We start from the raw sequence: 15,807 nt of genomic DNA on the forward strand, positions 1-15,807 counted from the left end.
TCTTTTAATTTCGTGGCTGCTGTCACCATCTGCAGTGATGATGGAGCCCAAGAAAGTAAAATCTCTCACTGCCTCCATTTCTTCCCCTTCTATTTGCCAGGAGGTGATGGGCCCAGTGGCCATGATCTTCGTTTTTTTGATGTTGAGCCTTCAGACCATATTTTGCGCTCTCCTCTTTCACCCTCATTAAAAGGTTCTTTAATTCCTCCTCACTTTAACGATCCCCACAATTCTTTCATGAAAACCAACAGGGACAGCCAACAGCGCTTTCAACCTAGGAAGCAGCGTTGGTCCTCTAGTTGGGCTCCTATGTTATGCAGCCGAATGTCTACATCTCTCCACATGATTATTACTTTGTAATGATCATGATCATGATCATGATTAAGCAGCTCCCCCCTTTTTCGCTCCCTCTCGCCCTTTCCCTTCCCGCCAGTTATTCCTCCAATCAGCTGCGGTTGGACTACAACTCCCATCATGCCTAGGCAAGCGGGACCAGCCGTTAAGGGATGACGGGAGTTGTAGTCCAACCACAGCCGGGGACCCGCGTTTCGGAAACGGACGGCGACGTGACAGCGTCGGGAACGTCTAGGAAGCGCCGTCAGGTGGGACGTTCTAGGAAACCTCCCTCTACGGCCGTTTGCGTTTGGGCGAAAGAGAGAGCGAGCGCGCGCTCTGTAGCGGGAGAGGAGGGCGGGGCCGCAAGCGCAAACGCCTCCCCTCCCCTCCTGCACATGCGCGGTCGAGGGCCAGCCCCGTCTCAGTGTCAGACGAGCGCCGCCATTTTGAAGTAAACAAGCGGCGGTCGGTCGGGCAGCGGTTGGCTGTTGTCCCTCAGCTGCCGACCAGAGCGGGCGGGCCTGGTGGCTTCTTGGCGAGGCCCCCCGCTTGTGCCGGGCGGGGCCGCTGATGAGGAGGCGGCGGCGGAGGAGGAGGAGGCGGCGGCAGGAAGGACTGAGAGGCCCCGGATAAGCGACGCGGAGGACGGGAGCTGCCTCCGACAGGTGACCCCGGCGGGCCGGGTGGGATGGGGGGCCGGGCCGGGTGGGGGTTTCTGGGCGCCCCCGGTAGCGGCGCTGCCGTGAAGGGAGAGAAACGCCCCCTTCGCCCCCCCCCCCCAGCTCCACGCAGGCTTGGCCGCCACGCGCTGGGTCTTATGTTATTTATTGCATTTATTTATTCCGTTTAAGGTGACGGTGATGAGGATAATGATGATAGTAATAATGATGATGATCATCATAATTTATTTGCACCCCGCCCAGCTGACTGGGTTGCCCCAGCTACTCCGGGCAGCTTCCAACATAAATAAAAAAACAAAAGAAAACATGAAGCATTGAAAAGTTTTCCTATACAGGGGCTGCCTTCAGGTGTCTTCTAAAGGTGACATCTGATGGGAGGGTTTTGATTTTAAAAAAAATAATACAAAAAAAATCCCCAGCAAACAAACCACAAGACAAAACCGTAAAATATTTATTTTAATAATAATAATAATAAAAACTTACTAGTTGCTTTTCACCCGAAGGTGAGTCCAAGCGACTTACAGCAAATATTTTTTTTTGCAATACATAATATCATTGGGGAAAAGGAGGGGGGAATCATATAATACATTAATATTAACATATCATTTGTGGAGGGGGGGAGGGGAGTATCAATAGTAGCCAACGGCCTTAACAATTCTCAAATAATGAACAAAGGAATACTCTGACCCACTAATTAGCAAATAAACAAAACCTTAACCCTGCCCCCAGTCTAAAAATCATCTGCATCAAAGCAATTTTTCCCATCCCAAGGGGGTTTGCTTGCCTCTCTCCAGCTCCTGCTGTCATTCATAGAATCAGTTGGAAATCTAGCCCAATGCCCTGCAATGCAGGAATCTTCTTGCCCAATTTGGGGCTAGAACCCACAACCCTGAGATTAAGGATCTCATGCTCTACCGATTTAGCTATCCCAATTATTTGTCTGTCTCACCCCCCCCCCCCATCTTTCCTTTCAACTAAGACCCAGTAGCTGCCCCCTTAAGTTGTGGAATAAATATATCCAGATGTAAATGCAAACGAACAAAAACCACATTGCCTTCAGTGACATAAAAATTTAGGCCGGTTTTCAGAGGGAAAGCTGTTCCGTAAACAAAGTACAATGGTACCTTGGGTTACAAATGCTTTGGGTTACAAACACTTCGGGTTCCAAACTCCGCTAACCCGGAAATCCTCGGGTTGAGAACTTTGCCCCAGGATGAGAATGGAAATTGTGCGGTGGCGGCATGGTGGGAGCAGGAGGCCCCATTAGCGAAAGCACATCTCAGGTTAAGAATGGTTTTGGGTTAAGAATGGACCTTCGGAATGAATTAAGTTCATAACCCAAGGTACCAATGTATACTTTTTAAACAAACAAACCTTTAAACAGCTCGGCACAGAGATGCATTTTACTGTACTTGGCTGTCCACATTGCCAATCCTTTCTCTCCCCCCACCAGCACAACACATACTTTGCTATACCTATCATACATACCTACGCTGCCAGCTGCACAGCTAAGACGCAGAGTCATATTTGTAAATGTCCTGTATGGTGCAAATTATCCATTACAAACTTTTTAAAGGAAATGAAGAGTGACCAGAAGAAACTTGAAGCACCCAAGTGCCATTGCACAGTGTCCGTAAAGTTACGATATATATAAAAAACACTTCTAAGTCTCAGTGTGGTGACTGCTGTAGTTTTAGAAATATTTGTATACAGGTAGTAATCCTTGGGATCTCTTTTAGAAATATTTGTATAAAAGTAGTAATCCTTGGACGCTGCACCCTATGGAGTTTCTCTTCCTTTTTCTTGACAGTAGTTCTCTGCACTGCCTTGAATTATTTATTTGTAGATGCCCAAGACAGTTTGTTGGGTAGAATAATAAGTACAACACAGCAAACTCAATAAAAATCATCTAGTTCTTAAAGGTTAGTGTCAACGGTGATTAACAACCTCAAAATTCTAGCGATGTTTTCCTTCCTCTGTTTGCAAACAGTACACCTAGAAGTAATGAAAAGGATCTAAACAGCAGTGGGTTGGCTCCTTTCTGTGTAACCAGTCTGCACACTGTAAACAACATGTTGGCAGAACTCAGATAGGTGTATTCAAAGCACACTAAAGCCTAGTCCTCACTCCACCCCTTTTAAAAGTGTTGATTGAATAGTGTCATTGTCAGAACAATTGTATTGTAACTAGTTATTTAGACTGCACCCAAATTAATTTTCATTTGATATTCTTGTAGTCTGATCTTAAGACTTTTGGTGCCATCAAATAACTGCTTAGGGTGAGGGCATATACTGGTGCTGCCATAAACAAATATTGTATGAATTACTGCTTGACACATAGTTCAGCCAGCTTAATTAGACAATGATTTTTCTAAATAGCACAGTAATGGTAAACTGAAAAATGTTCTATTGCTATGCTAAGAACAGTAAAACCTCTTCCTGCTACTTCAGGTAGCTGCAACAATGGTGTAATGGCCTGAGTATGAAAATACTCTGTTCATTTCACCTCACCTTCCACTGTTTGATATGTAACCTGGATAGGTAAAGGTAAAGGGACCCCTGACAGTAAAGTCCAGTCGTGACCGACTCTGGGGTTGCGGCGCTCATCTCGCTTTATTGGCCGAGGGATCCGGCGTACAGCTTCCGGGTCATGTGGCCAGCATGACCAAGCCACTTCTGGCGAACCAGAGCAGTGCATGGAAACGCCGTTTACCTTCCCGCCGGAGCAGTACCTATTTATCTACTTGCACTCTGACGTGCTTTCGAACTGCTAGGTTGGCAGGAGTAACCTGGATAGTCAGTCCCATATTTGTTCTGAAATCCCATATCTGAAGCCTGCAACGGAAATGTGCCTTCATAGCTGATCCTATGCCTTTTCCTGATTTTATAGAAGCATCAAGAGCAACATAAAGTAAGAATAAATGATATGATTCACACATCACTTTAAACTATAGTTAAGATAAACTATTGTTTAAATGTGAACATACTCTGACACTGCACACTTCCGAAATTGCAGATGCTTCACTCTTCTCTGACTCCTTTTGGGAATCAAGCCGTTGCTGGCTTAGCATTACATCTGAACCCAGGCTTATGATTTCTTTCACCCAAAATGATTCTTGAGCAGTAACCAAGACAAGGAGGAGGAGGTTAAATCAGCCATGATCAAATGGGCCCAAGACTTTGGTCACAATATAGAGATGTCTCAATGGGAAAACCTTTGGAAAGTCAACTGGAGATTCACAGCATGCTATACTTTAAGGGAGAATTTCCAAAATATGTTATATTGCTGGTATCTTGACTCCTTGCAGACTTGCTAAAATGTTTAAAAATGTCCCAAATACATGCTGGAGATGTGGAGAACAGGTTGCCACTATGTTCCATATGTGATGGGTATATAAAAAGATAAAACCCTAATGGAATGACGTTTACTTTGAACTTTAAAAAATGTTAAATATAAACCTTTTTTAAAAACCCAGTGTCATTCCTACTCTGTATAACAGGCTTAGATATCCCAGAAATGCATGGTAAAAAATTTTATGCACTACTGTCACGGCGAGAATATTTACAGCAAAACATCGGAAGAGTGACATAATTCCTACTAGAACCAAATGGATTTGAAGTTAGTAGAATATTCTGAGCTAGGGAATCTTTCTGAAAAGATCAAAGATAAGTCTAAACAAGAGTTTATTTCAAGCTGGGAACCTTTTAAGAGACATTTAAAAAACAGTTGCCATGACCTGAAGAATTATGTTAAAGGAAAATGTACACAAGCTTTAATACTTTTCCAGTAATTAAGTAGTTAAGTTTATGCAACAAGTTTATTAAAATGGAAGAACTATGGAAAGGGTGGGAAGTCACAGGTTGATGATGTTTGACAATTTTGATTTATGGATAATAGTGAATGAATGTTTACATTGTACAGATGTGATGATGAACAATAAAGCAGGGGAAAAACCAAAAACATCTTGGGTACCACTCATGGTTTGTTTTTGGAAAACAATCCACATGCTCAGATTCAGACATAATACTCAGCCAGCCAGACCATGACATGTTTACTGGCAAGTGCAGCAGAAGCGCCCATTATTTCAGCAGTGTGCATTAACATACTACACGTTCACATTTAAACATTTTATTTTAAGTATGATTTAAAGTGATATGCAAAAAGACCAGTACTGTCTATATAATGTCTGTCATAGTACCTTTCAAAAGTGTCATTGTGAGAGTCTCATTTGAGAAGATGGCATTATAAAAATCTATCCCAGATCAATGTTCCTAACATGGAAAAAAAGAAATTATTCCACACCTCTGGATGTTTTGCTTTCAGAACTTACTTAATTTTGGAGGCTTTATAGTAAGAGAGACCTTGTTATCTTTTGAAAATGCTGTTTCAACTTGTAGAGCTAATATATTGTGAAATGTGTTTCTCTTGATAGAATGAAACGAGGCAGAAAAAACAGCAAGACCAGCAATCATTTATCAGATGAGAATGCAGCAGATGGCAAAAAAGTGAAAATTACAGATGAAGAATCTGCTGGAGTATTTCAGGGCCCTGACTGGGGGAGCCTCATTCCAGATATTCTGCTGCAGGTGTTCCAGTATTTGCCTCTTCTCGATCGTGCTCATGCATCCCAAGTCTGCCGTGTGTGGAACAAAGTGTTCCACATGCCTGAATTATGGAGGTGCTTTGAATTTGAACTGAATCAGCCAGCGACATCTTACTTAAAGGCTACCCATCCAGAACTCATCAAGCAAATTATTAAAAGACATTCCAATCATCTACAATATGTCAGCTTCAAGGTAACAGTTTTATAACTTTTGTAAAAAGACAGTTGAGTACTTCCTAAATTGCTGGCTTTTCCGCAACTGCACATATTTGCAACATTTCCGGCCAGCTCCCTGTCTGGCCAGTTAATTGGCATTAGGAAAATAGGAGAAAACAAATCATTAATATAACAATGAAAATCTTTGAAGCATGTTTTGTAAGTAGCAATATTTCCTGCAGTGATAGGGTCTAAAATGAACCTCATTCCGAACCTGCATGTTGGTCATTTGGTACCTTAAAATAGAAACTGAGAATGAATTTTAGAGCTTATCTTTGTAGCAAGCAAGGCAGACTAAGAGAACACAGAAGGGGGATTTCTAGCTTTACATCTGCCTTTATGTTATTGTTTGAATCAAATAAGCGAACAGTATCCAGTTAATGTGGTATATAGCTCTACAGTGAGTTATTAAGTGTCTACCTGAAAATGCTAATTTCAAGCATGGTGAAAACTAATCCTGATGTATGCTGTGCCAACGTTTAACAAGAAAACTTTGTGTTATAACTGATACTGCACCAGCAGGGTTCCATTGGCGCAGTAGGATTTAATTTTCTCTATTCAACTCAAACACCCCTCAAAACCTGCTTCAGAGAGTCTCCAAAGAGAGAATTCATGTTGCAGGGACTTTAATGTTGCTGTTTCAGCACAGAGATAGTTGTTCCTTCTATCTTTCTGACGCTAGTCCCAGTGCACTGCCACTCATCACAACAGAAATGTCCTACGGTCTCCCCTCAAACAATAGATTGCAGATGGTTCTGGTTCACCTAGCATTGTCTCCACCCACCAGCTTGCTTTACTCCAGCTCCCTTAGCGGGGAAAGAGGGCAGTTCTACTGAGGAAAAGCACTAATGCAGTAATGCAGTTGTAAAATGAAGAACATGGGTTTGATTTAAAAGGTACAGTTCCACAAGGGCTGCAACTTTTACTACCCTCTGTGCTGCTCTGTTCTGAAGATGTTTCTTAGTTCTTAGTGGCAGATTTTTAGGGATCTGTAAAGGAGATCCTAAAACGAGAAAGCCCCATTGTGGTCAAAGAATGAAGGGTAGGTTCCAAGTTAAGGATTAGAAATGCAAGACACTCCTTTTAATTCATTCAAATTAGACTGAAAACCCCATGAATGTCAGGAAACTGTAAGAGATAATTATGAGCTTTTGTGTGTGTGAATTGATTAATATTATTTATTTATTTATTTATTCATTCATTCATTCATTCATTCATTCCATTTATATCCTGCTCTTCCTCCTGAGTGAGCCCAGGTCACAACTAAAATCTCCTGAGAATAATTTGTCCATGACTAACTTCCCTTCATGCTGTCCATGTTGCTAGACTCGTATTACAAGTTTGCTTTGAGAATGACTGCAGTCTGTTAATTCTCTCACTATTTATAACATCTTCTTATATTTAAGTTAAACTGACAGGAGGTTCCCCCCCCCCTAAAATATCGCTGTGTTCATTATTGGGAATGCATCCTGTTATGATAATGTTTGTCTTCCTTGTTTTGCTTTCCTTCAGAATGGTATGGAATCCTGAGAGTTTTTTTAAAGAGATCTAGTCAGATTCAGAAAGATGCACTTGTATGTGAGATGGGGCTATATGAGCCCATGTACAGTGGTGTCTCGCAAGACGAAAAGAATCCATTCCGCGAGTCTCTTTGTCTAGCGGTTTTTTCGTCTTGTGAAGCAAGCCCATTCATGGCTTAGCGGATTAGCGCTATTAGCGGTTTAGCGGCTTTTAGCGGCTTAGCGGCTTAGAAAAGGGGGGGGGGAGGGAAAAAACCCCGCAGGAACTCGCAAGACATTTTTGTCTTGCGAAGCAAGCCCATAGGAAATTCGTTTTGCGAAGCACCTCCAAAACGGAAAACTCTTTCGGCTAGCGAGTTTTCTGTCTTGCGAGGCATTCGTCTTGCGGGGCACCACTGTATTTAGTATTCTTCATCAGGGTATTTGAATAAGGATGGGATTGAGATGGTTGTGCATCAGTGTGACACCAGGCAAGAGTTCACATTCTTTTCTATGGGTGGTTTAATCAAGCCAGCTTCAGTAACTGCAGCTGCGTTTAATGTTAAACCACCTTTTTGTCAGTTCAAACAGCACAACAGAGGAGAGGAGAGGAGGAGCATGAAAATCAATCCTGGTTGTTCGTGTAACACTAAAGGTTGAATGTTTTGTTGAACAGTATTTCAGTAACACAAAATTCATATTCTGTAAAACAGATAAAAGTTTATTGACTGTCTGTAATGATGTTAAGAAAACTGCATTACAAAGCATATTCAGACCTGTTTTTTTAGTGTTTATGTTTCTCTGTTCAACTTCAGGTAGCCACTGACATTTCGAGGGAGATTTCTCATGAGTTCTGGGAGAAATGTGTTATAATTAGGCAGCAAATTAACCATTTTAATTAATAGATTAATCAACTAAAGAAGTAGTTTTGTCTATGAATTAAGGGCACACTTATTTTTGGAAGCTACTTTGGTTTGGGTACAATATGGTAAGGAGGAATGAAAAAAGTTTTAAGGTGGCTATTCTTTCTAATGATGAGCCAAAGCTTTCATTTGTAATTTTATAGTTATACAAATTATGATAAAATTACCTGTTGGCATTTTGTTGCTGTGAAAAATGTTAAATGATTAGTCCACCTGTTTGAAGCTAGATGATTTCTCAACTAAGAATAATTCAAGAGGTTTACAGTCTTAATCATAGTCCTGCGAAGCATGCCTGAGCATGACTGCAAACGATCAACTAATAATGCGTAGGTTGAAAGAACAGCTAGGCAGATGGGGAATGATGGGTTTGAATATTCCTTTTTCCCTGTACTTAGATATATCCTGGCTAACATAGTTTTTCATTACACTTAACACTGGGAAATTATGAAGATTTCAGTTTGCCCTCCAATCCATAAAAACAAACACTGATCAAACAATTTTTGCCATTTTGACTTGGACAGCAAGCACAAGTCTATCTTGCCATTTGGATTGCACAATGAGAGGAAAGAGAGAAGAAATTGCAATGTATGAGCCTAATGCCAAACTATGGTTTGGTGCTACATATGAACCATACTACTGTGATGCTTCATACAGTGTTTGTTTCATGGTACCTCCATATATACTTCCCTCCTCTGCAAAATGCCAAATATGTAAAATAATTATTATTCCTGAAAGTATTCTTCTCGGCAAGTCTCCGGTGTAGTTCTTAGGCGCTGTGAATAAAGATTATGTCATAAATCCATGACGGATTATCTAGAAGAATTGTTGTTTTTTGTTGGCTGGTTACTGTTTATTCCTCCCAGCAGAAAACTTCAGGTAGCAAGTGCTGCCGGGATTGTAGCAAAAACAGACACTGAGAAAACCAAGAAGGAAATACCAGCATGTTTGGGAGAACTCTTAATGTTTGTAGAAGTATTTTTAAAAACCTAAGGGGAAGTTATTGATCCCCCACAGAAATAGAATGCCAAAGAGGAGTCAAGTCAAGTCAAGTACTTTATTACGGTCATAGACCAGCATAAACAAAACATATACATAGATAGTATAACAGTATGAATCCAGGCGAATAATTATTAAATAAATAGGAGCTAGAACCAAACGTAGATTTAAACATATACATAGAGTACTTAATTAAGGATAGACAATGGGTCTAAAAAATTTATAAGAAAGATTAAAAGATCAGTTAACACAGCTATATGGGGTGGGCTTCAGAAGTGCGGATCTAATAATATGGGCCTTCAGTTTAGGATTGAATTGTAGCATAGATCATTATTCGTCAAATATCTATCATGGCAGCGCAATATCTGGTGACTGAATATGTGACTTCAGGGCTCTCTTCCTGTGAACCAGACCAAGTTTTATTGTGACAAAAGCCAGCGACACCAAACACCACAAGACCAAACAAAAAGAAATCAACAACAACATCAAGAAGAAGAAGAAGAAAAAAGATCGCTTCTCGGCCTTTTGGCTAAGATCAAGTGTAGTAGCCAAAGAGGAGTGAACATGCTCACTATTCAATATGATGTAATGTTTTATTGGAAACGGTTTGAAAAGAAAAATGGAAGACAGGTGTTTGGGGTGGAGTGCCCTTCTTGCAGAGAACGACTGAGTTGGAAATAAAATAAAAAAATTCCTTCCAGTAGCACCTTAAAGACCGACTAAGTTAGTTCTTGGTATGAGCTTTCGTGTGCATGCACACTTCTTCAGATACACTGAAACAGAAGTCACCAGACCCTTCTATATAGTGAGAAGGTGGGGAGGGGTATTACTCAGAATAATACTGAGTAATAATAATTACTGAGTAATACCCCTCCCCACCTTCTCACTATATAGAAGGGTCTGGTGACTTCTGTTTCAGTGTATCTGAAGAAGTGTGCATGCACACGAAAGCTCATACCAAGAACTAACTTAGTTGGTCTTTAAGGTGCTACTGGAAGGAATTTTTTTATTTTGTTTTGACTATGGCAGACCAACACGGCTACCTATCTGAGTTGGAAATGTAGAACATGAGCATTCTTCTTGCATGTCTCATTTGTACCTTCTTAAGAATGACAGCTAATTAATAATTAGTAACTATTTGTATCTATAACTGATAACTATTAGAGACAACTAATAGCTAGAATCTTTTACCTAACATTTAACATATGTGTGCCCTAAAATGGAGTTACTTTTCTTGTCTGATCTTTTGTAGCAGCAACAAAGTTAATAATAGCAAAAGTGTGTGAGTCCATGAAGAGGTAGAGTATGAAGGTTTTAAATAAAACAGCTTAGAGAGTTTTTCAGTGTTTGGAGTGGTATTTGCATCCATTGTGTGTTTGTTTCCTTTTTAAGGTGGATAGCAGCAAGGAATCGGCTGAAGCAGCTTGTGATATCTTATCACAGCTTGTGAACTGTTCTTTAAAAACACTAGGACTAATTTCCACTGCTCGACCAAGCTTCATGGATTTGCCAAAGGTATTGATCCTACTGAAAAACTATGTTGTTACAAGGGAAGCTGTTCGATCAACAAATTATGAATTTGTCAGTTCCTTCTGTGTGCTGTGAAAAGCTTTTTGCCTTCTTGATGACCCTATTTCAGACCTTTTCAAACCATGCAGCGTGCCCCATCGGCCCACACCCTGTTTCTTTCTGTCACTGTGTTGGTTTTTGCAGCAATGATGAAAGTGAGCATTGCAAGCTTTGTTCTGTGTTAGAGGCTGCCAGGAACGACCTTGCTGCACCCTGTGTTTCCTACTTAAGAGAGCCAGGGCCCCAGTTGACAGGACTTGGACTCATCAGTAGGAACTTGAGAAGGTGCTGGCAGGGAATGGAGCTTTCAGGCAGGGAATTCCTGCAGCTTCCCCTCTCCATCTAACAGGTAGGAAACACCTGAAACCAAGCATTGTTGCAGGCATTGCTGCTTGACAAGGCCTCAAATCCTCCTGGAGGAAGGTAGGCTGAGGGAGAGAAAAGCTACTGGCTGGAGGTCCATCCCAGCAAAAGGGGAACAAGGAGGTGAACTCCTGGAAGGAGCATGAGTGTCTGGCTGTTGCCAGGGTGAGGCAAGAATCTGCTGGCCATGGTGAACAGATCTGGGAAGCCGTCTTTTAGAGAGGCTGATGAAGGAACCAGGGTTCCCAGTGAGCAGAAGATAACCATTTCGAGTCTTTGGAGAGGGTAAACCCAGACAGAGAAGTGGATCTCACACAATGAAAACCGTAACCTCGCCCCCCAGATTTTGGTTACCACTCCATGGGTTGAAGGGGAGGCAAATGGAGACCACCTGGGCCAACTGGCCCACTGGGCTGAGAGGCACCCCTGCTCACTCCAGTGCCTCTGCCATTCAGCAGCGCCATCAGACGCTAATTTGGCTGTTTCCCCAACTGCACTTATTGGAGTTTGCTGGCACAAGTGGACTTGGATGCGTTAAATTTTTGGCAGAACTCTGTACTTACTGAGGTAAAGCCTGTCTATTATTTGCAGTAGGCGAAAGAAAGGCAGCTCACTGTAAATCTGGGACATTCAGTCTTGGCTTTCTTCCAAGCCACAAGCTACACTTATTGTTAAAATGTGCCTTTTTGGTGCTTGCTGGAGGCAATCTTAGCTTGTGCCAGATGAGTGGCAAACTGTGAACTTGTGATAAATATTCATAAACTGAGGTAGCCTATATCTATGTACTGTTTTAGGAGCAGCTGAAAAATAGGTTGGTTGCTCAACATTTTGAGTCATTGTCCAGATTTTCTTTGTGGGTGAAATACATTTTCTATTGTGGGTATAAAGTTTCCTTTTTGATTTCTCTATTTTTTTCTCCTTTCTACAGTCACACTTTATTTCTGCACTGACTGTTGTGTTTGTAAACTCCAAATCACTTTCTTCACTTAAGATAGATGATACACCAGTAGATGATCCATCTCTTAAGGTCCTAGTAGCTAACAACAGTGATACTCTGAAACTGTTGAAGATGAGCAGTTGTCCTCATGTTTCTCCAGCAGGTGAGCTTACTCTTAGACTATCTAAGCGTGATTATCTTAAATTAGGTTTTTACTGTCCAATCTATGTCAGAATTATTAGCACATATTTTTTCTTAGTACATTCAGTTATATCATAATTGTTTGACTACATATAGTATAAGCTATGGAAATACTTGTTTGTATTTTAAATTTTTTGTTTATTTTGGCAGGTTTAAGCTGCCTTAACTGAATCATAAATTGTTTTGGTGTTCAGTGGTTTGCAGCAGAAGCTTATGTAACTAATGGAAATACTGCTGTCCTATTGAAAAAGTAAAAAAACCATTCTGGTTTTAGTGTTGCTTCAATTCAGACATGTGTCTCTAAGGCAAGATATGAGTGAGCCCTGTGCCTGTATGTTCAAACTACTCTATTCCTCTTTCATTTTCAGTGCACTGCTGTTCAACAGTTTCTGGGTTAATAATAGATTCCTAGTATATTCTAAGTGTCAAACTACGGTTTGCAGGGTCAGAACAAACTAGGATCTTACAGCAATTTCAAAATGTGATTTATGATCCCAGTTTATTCTGACTGTGTTTTCCATAGTTTCTCACTTGGGTGTATTGGGAGACTATGATTAGTTCAGGAAGTTCTGAATTGTGGCCCTCGTGAGAAGCACATAAGGATAGGGTGGTGTGACATAATAGATGCTGGTTAATTGCCCTGGCAGTGTTGGATTGTATCAGAGGGATGGGGACACTTGGCTCATGTATAATTTGGCTTAATAAACTGGCATATGCATGTATAGACTTGACCACTGTGTGTTAGGAGTCAGTTGTCCCAATCAATTACAGCTGTTTCAAAAATCTGTATTGGCATGTCACGCTGAGTCATGGTATGAATGTTGTGAACAGACCTGTGATCTCCGGATGAAGGGCAGTCTACTACTACTACTACTACTACTGATGATGATGATGATGTTGAGACATTTTGGAAGTGAATTCACATTCTAACATTTTCTTTTCTTCTCAAGGTATCCTCTGTGTGGCTGATCAGTGTCATGGTTTACGTGAGCTGGCATTGAACTACCACCTGCTAAGCGATGATCTCCTCCTTGCTTTGTCCTCTGAAAAACACGTCAGATTGGAACACTTGCGCATTGATGTAGTCAGTGAAAACCCTGGACAGACACACTTCCACACAATTGAGAAGAGCAGTTGGGATGCTTTCATCAAACACTCTCCCAAAGTGAACTTAGTCATGTATTTTTTCTTATACGAAGAAGAGTTTGATCTATTCTTCCGATACGAAATACCAGTCACTCACCTTTATTTTGGGAGATCAGTAAGCAAAGAAGTGCTTGGCCGGGTTGGGATGACGTGCCCTCGCTTGGTTGAACTGGTGGTGTGTGCCAATGGATTACGGCCACTGGATGAAGAGTTGATTTGCATTGCAGAGCGCTGTAAGAATCTCTCAGCGATTGGCCTTGGGGAGTGCGAAGTCTCCTGCAGTGCCTTTGTGGAGTTTGTTAAGATGTGTGGTGGCCGCCTGTCTCAGTTGTCTATAATGGAGGAAGTCTTGATTCCTGACCAGAAGTATAGCTTGGAGCAGATTCATTGGGAAGTGTCAAAACATCTTGGTAGAGTTTGGTTTCCAGACATGATGCCCACCTGGTAGTCTCTGACGAAGGCACCTTACATTTTGAGCATACCATGTTGCAGCTTAATGATATAAGCTAATTTGTAGTTTGTAATGTGTGGTAGAAAACTCACGTACTACTTAATGTTGGTTTCTAAAATGAACATTTAAAAGGGGAGACTGAGGGTGTTCTGACACACTTGTCCATAAAAAAACTTTTTAGTTTTCTTTCCCCCTCTTGAGACAGGGTCTACCTAAATGTATGTAGAAACTGAAAATAGTGAACTGATATTCAGATGCTGTAGCTCAGACTTTACTCTGATCAATGTCAGTATTTAAACTAACTTTAGGAACTGCAATTGACCTTACAGACTGAAGTACAATTTGTAAAGGGTGGAAGGTCACTTTCCTTGTAGACTCTTGGAGTTACTAACGCTACCTGGGCCATGTTATACTCAGCTATTTATCCTATGGAATTGCAGGTTAAGGTTAAATACAATTGGATGTAAGGTACAACATGTGAAGACAGAGCAATACAGCCTACATAGTTGAATTGTATATAGAAAATGCTTATTAAATCACTTATTAAATATTTTTGTGTGTAAAAATTACTAGTAATGAGTTTTTCAAAAGCTTATTTGTTGCACTTTTGAAGACCTAAATTTGACGTTTATAGGGTGTTAAAATCTGTGCATAAACCTGTTTTAAGGTATTATTAAAGCTCAGGAAGCTAAAGTATTATAGGAGGAGTATACTGTATATTGATTATGGCTCAAGATTGGTCTCTCTCCCCCTTCCCCCGGTCTAACTGTTCTACAGCATTTACTTTTAGGAATTACGCTGTTTGTATTTCCTCAATAATAAACAAAGCCAAATGTTTGTACAAAATAGTTAAATGGAATAAATGGTTTTTAGTGTAAAGAAGAAAGTAATTATTGTCCGGACTCCACTGCTACCAGAAAGACATGGGGCAAGTAAGGTGTGGGTGATTTCTGCCATCATGCCTGAACTACATTTTCCTAGTTGATGGTACAAAAGAGATTAGTTACTGATCAGGGCCAGGGTCTAGAGAGGCACAAGCACTTGAGCAGTTTTATTTTCCTTCCATAGCAGCCACCTCTCACACCTAAAGGATGACTTTCCAGATGTTTCAGAGGATTTTGAGGGTGGTGTTGTTATAAGGGAAAAGTCGCCTTGCGTCTGCCAAAAACCACTCGTGTCTAAGAAGAGCTATAAAACTTTCTGCTATCAGTCAGGATCAAAAGAACTGATCAACTTAATCCAGTGGTCTAGTCCCACAAATGGCATCCCCCCCCCCATTGCTACATGGCAAACTGGCTGTAATGCTCTCCTCCATTTCAAAAATATTTTGAGATCTAGAGGGATAATAATTTATTTGTACCCCGCCACTCTGGGCAGCTTCCAACAAAATATTAAAATATAATAGTCCGTCAAGCATTAAAAGCTTCCCTAAACAGGAGTGCCTTCAGACGTCTTCTAAAAGTCTGGTAGTTCTCTTTGACATCTGGTGGGAGGGCGTTCCACAGGGCAGGTGCCACTACCGAGAAGGCCCTCTGCCTGGTTCCCTGTAGCTTTGCTTCTCACAGTGAGGGAACCGCCAGAAGGCCCTCAGTGTCTGGGCAGAACGATTGGGATGGAGATGCTCCTTCAGGTATACTGGTTGGGGTGTTTTTTAAGTATAAAATTGCATTAGTCCCATTCTTCATAATGGCGCTGCTTCCATATTCTTCAGCATTAGCACATTTTGCCAAGAAAACCTACTGCATTGCTGTTATGAACTTGAAGTGTGGTGCAGTGTGTAAAGGCTAGCTTGTATCTACATCAAAAATATTTTTGAAATATTTCTTTGAGCAATCTCTTCTTCCAGCAGTATTTAGTAAGAGAAACGTCTCCGGAGTAATGAAGACT

General features: G+C 41.1%; 1 protein-coding gene across 1 annotated transcript; it reads left to right on the top strand.

Moving 5' to 3' along the window:
- Positions 1-759: 759 nt before the first annotated feature.
- On the top strand, positions 760-14,768 carry FBXL3 (F-box and leucine rich repeat protein 3). Its single transcript, XM_081858215.1, has 5 exons — positions 760-1,001; positions 5,449-5,812; positions 10,646-10,768; positions 12,114-12,285; positions 13,274-14,768. Exons 2-5 carry the CDS (start codon positions 5,450-5,452, stop codon positions 13,915-13,917), a joined length of 1,302 nt encoding a protein of 433 aa, XP_081714341.1. The 5' UTR covers positions 760-1,001; position 5,449; the 3' UTR covers positions 13,918-14,768.
- The last annotated feature ends 1,039 nt before the right edge of the window (positions 14,769-15,807 follow it).

This window comes from Podarcis erhardii, assembly GCF_964252035.2.
Source record: "Podarcis erhardii genome assembly, chromosome: 4".
NCBI lineage: Eukaryota > Metazoa > Chordata > Lepidosauria > Squamata > Lacertidae > Podarcis > Podarcis erhardii.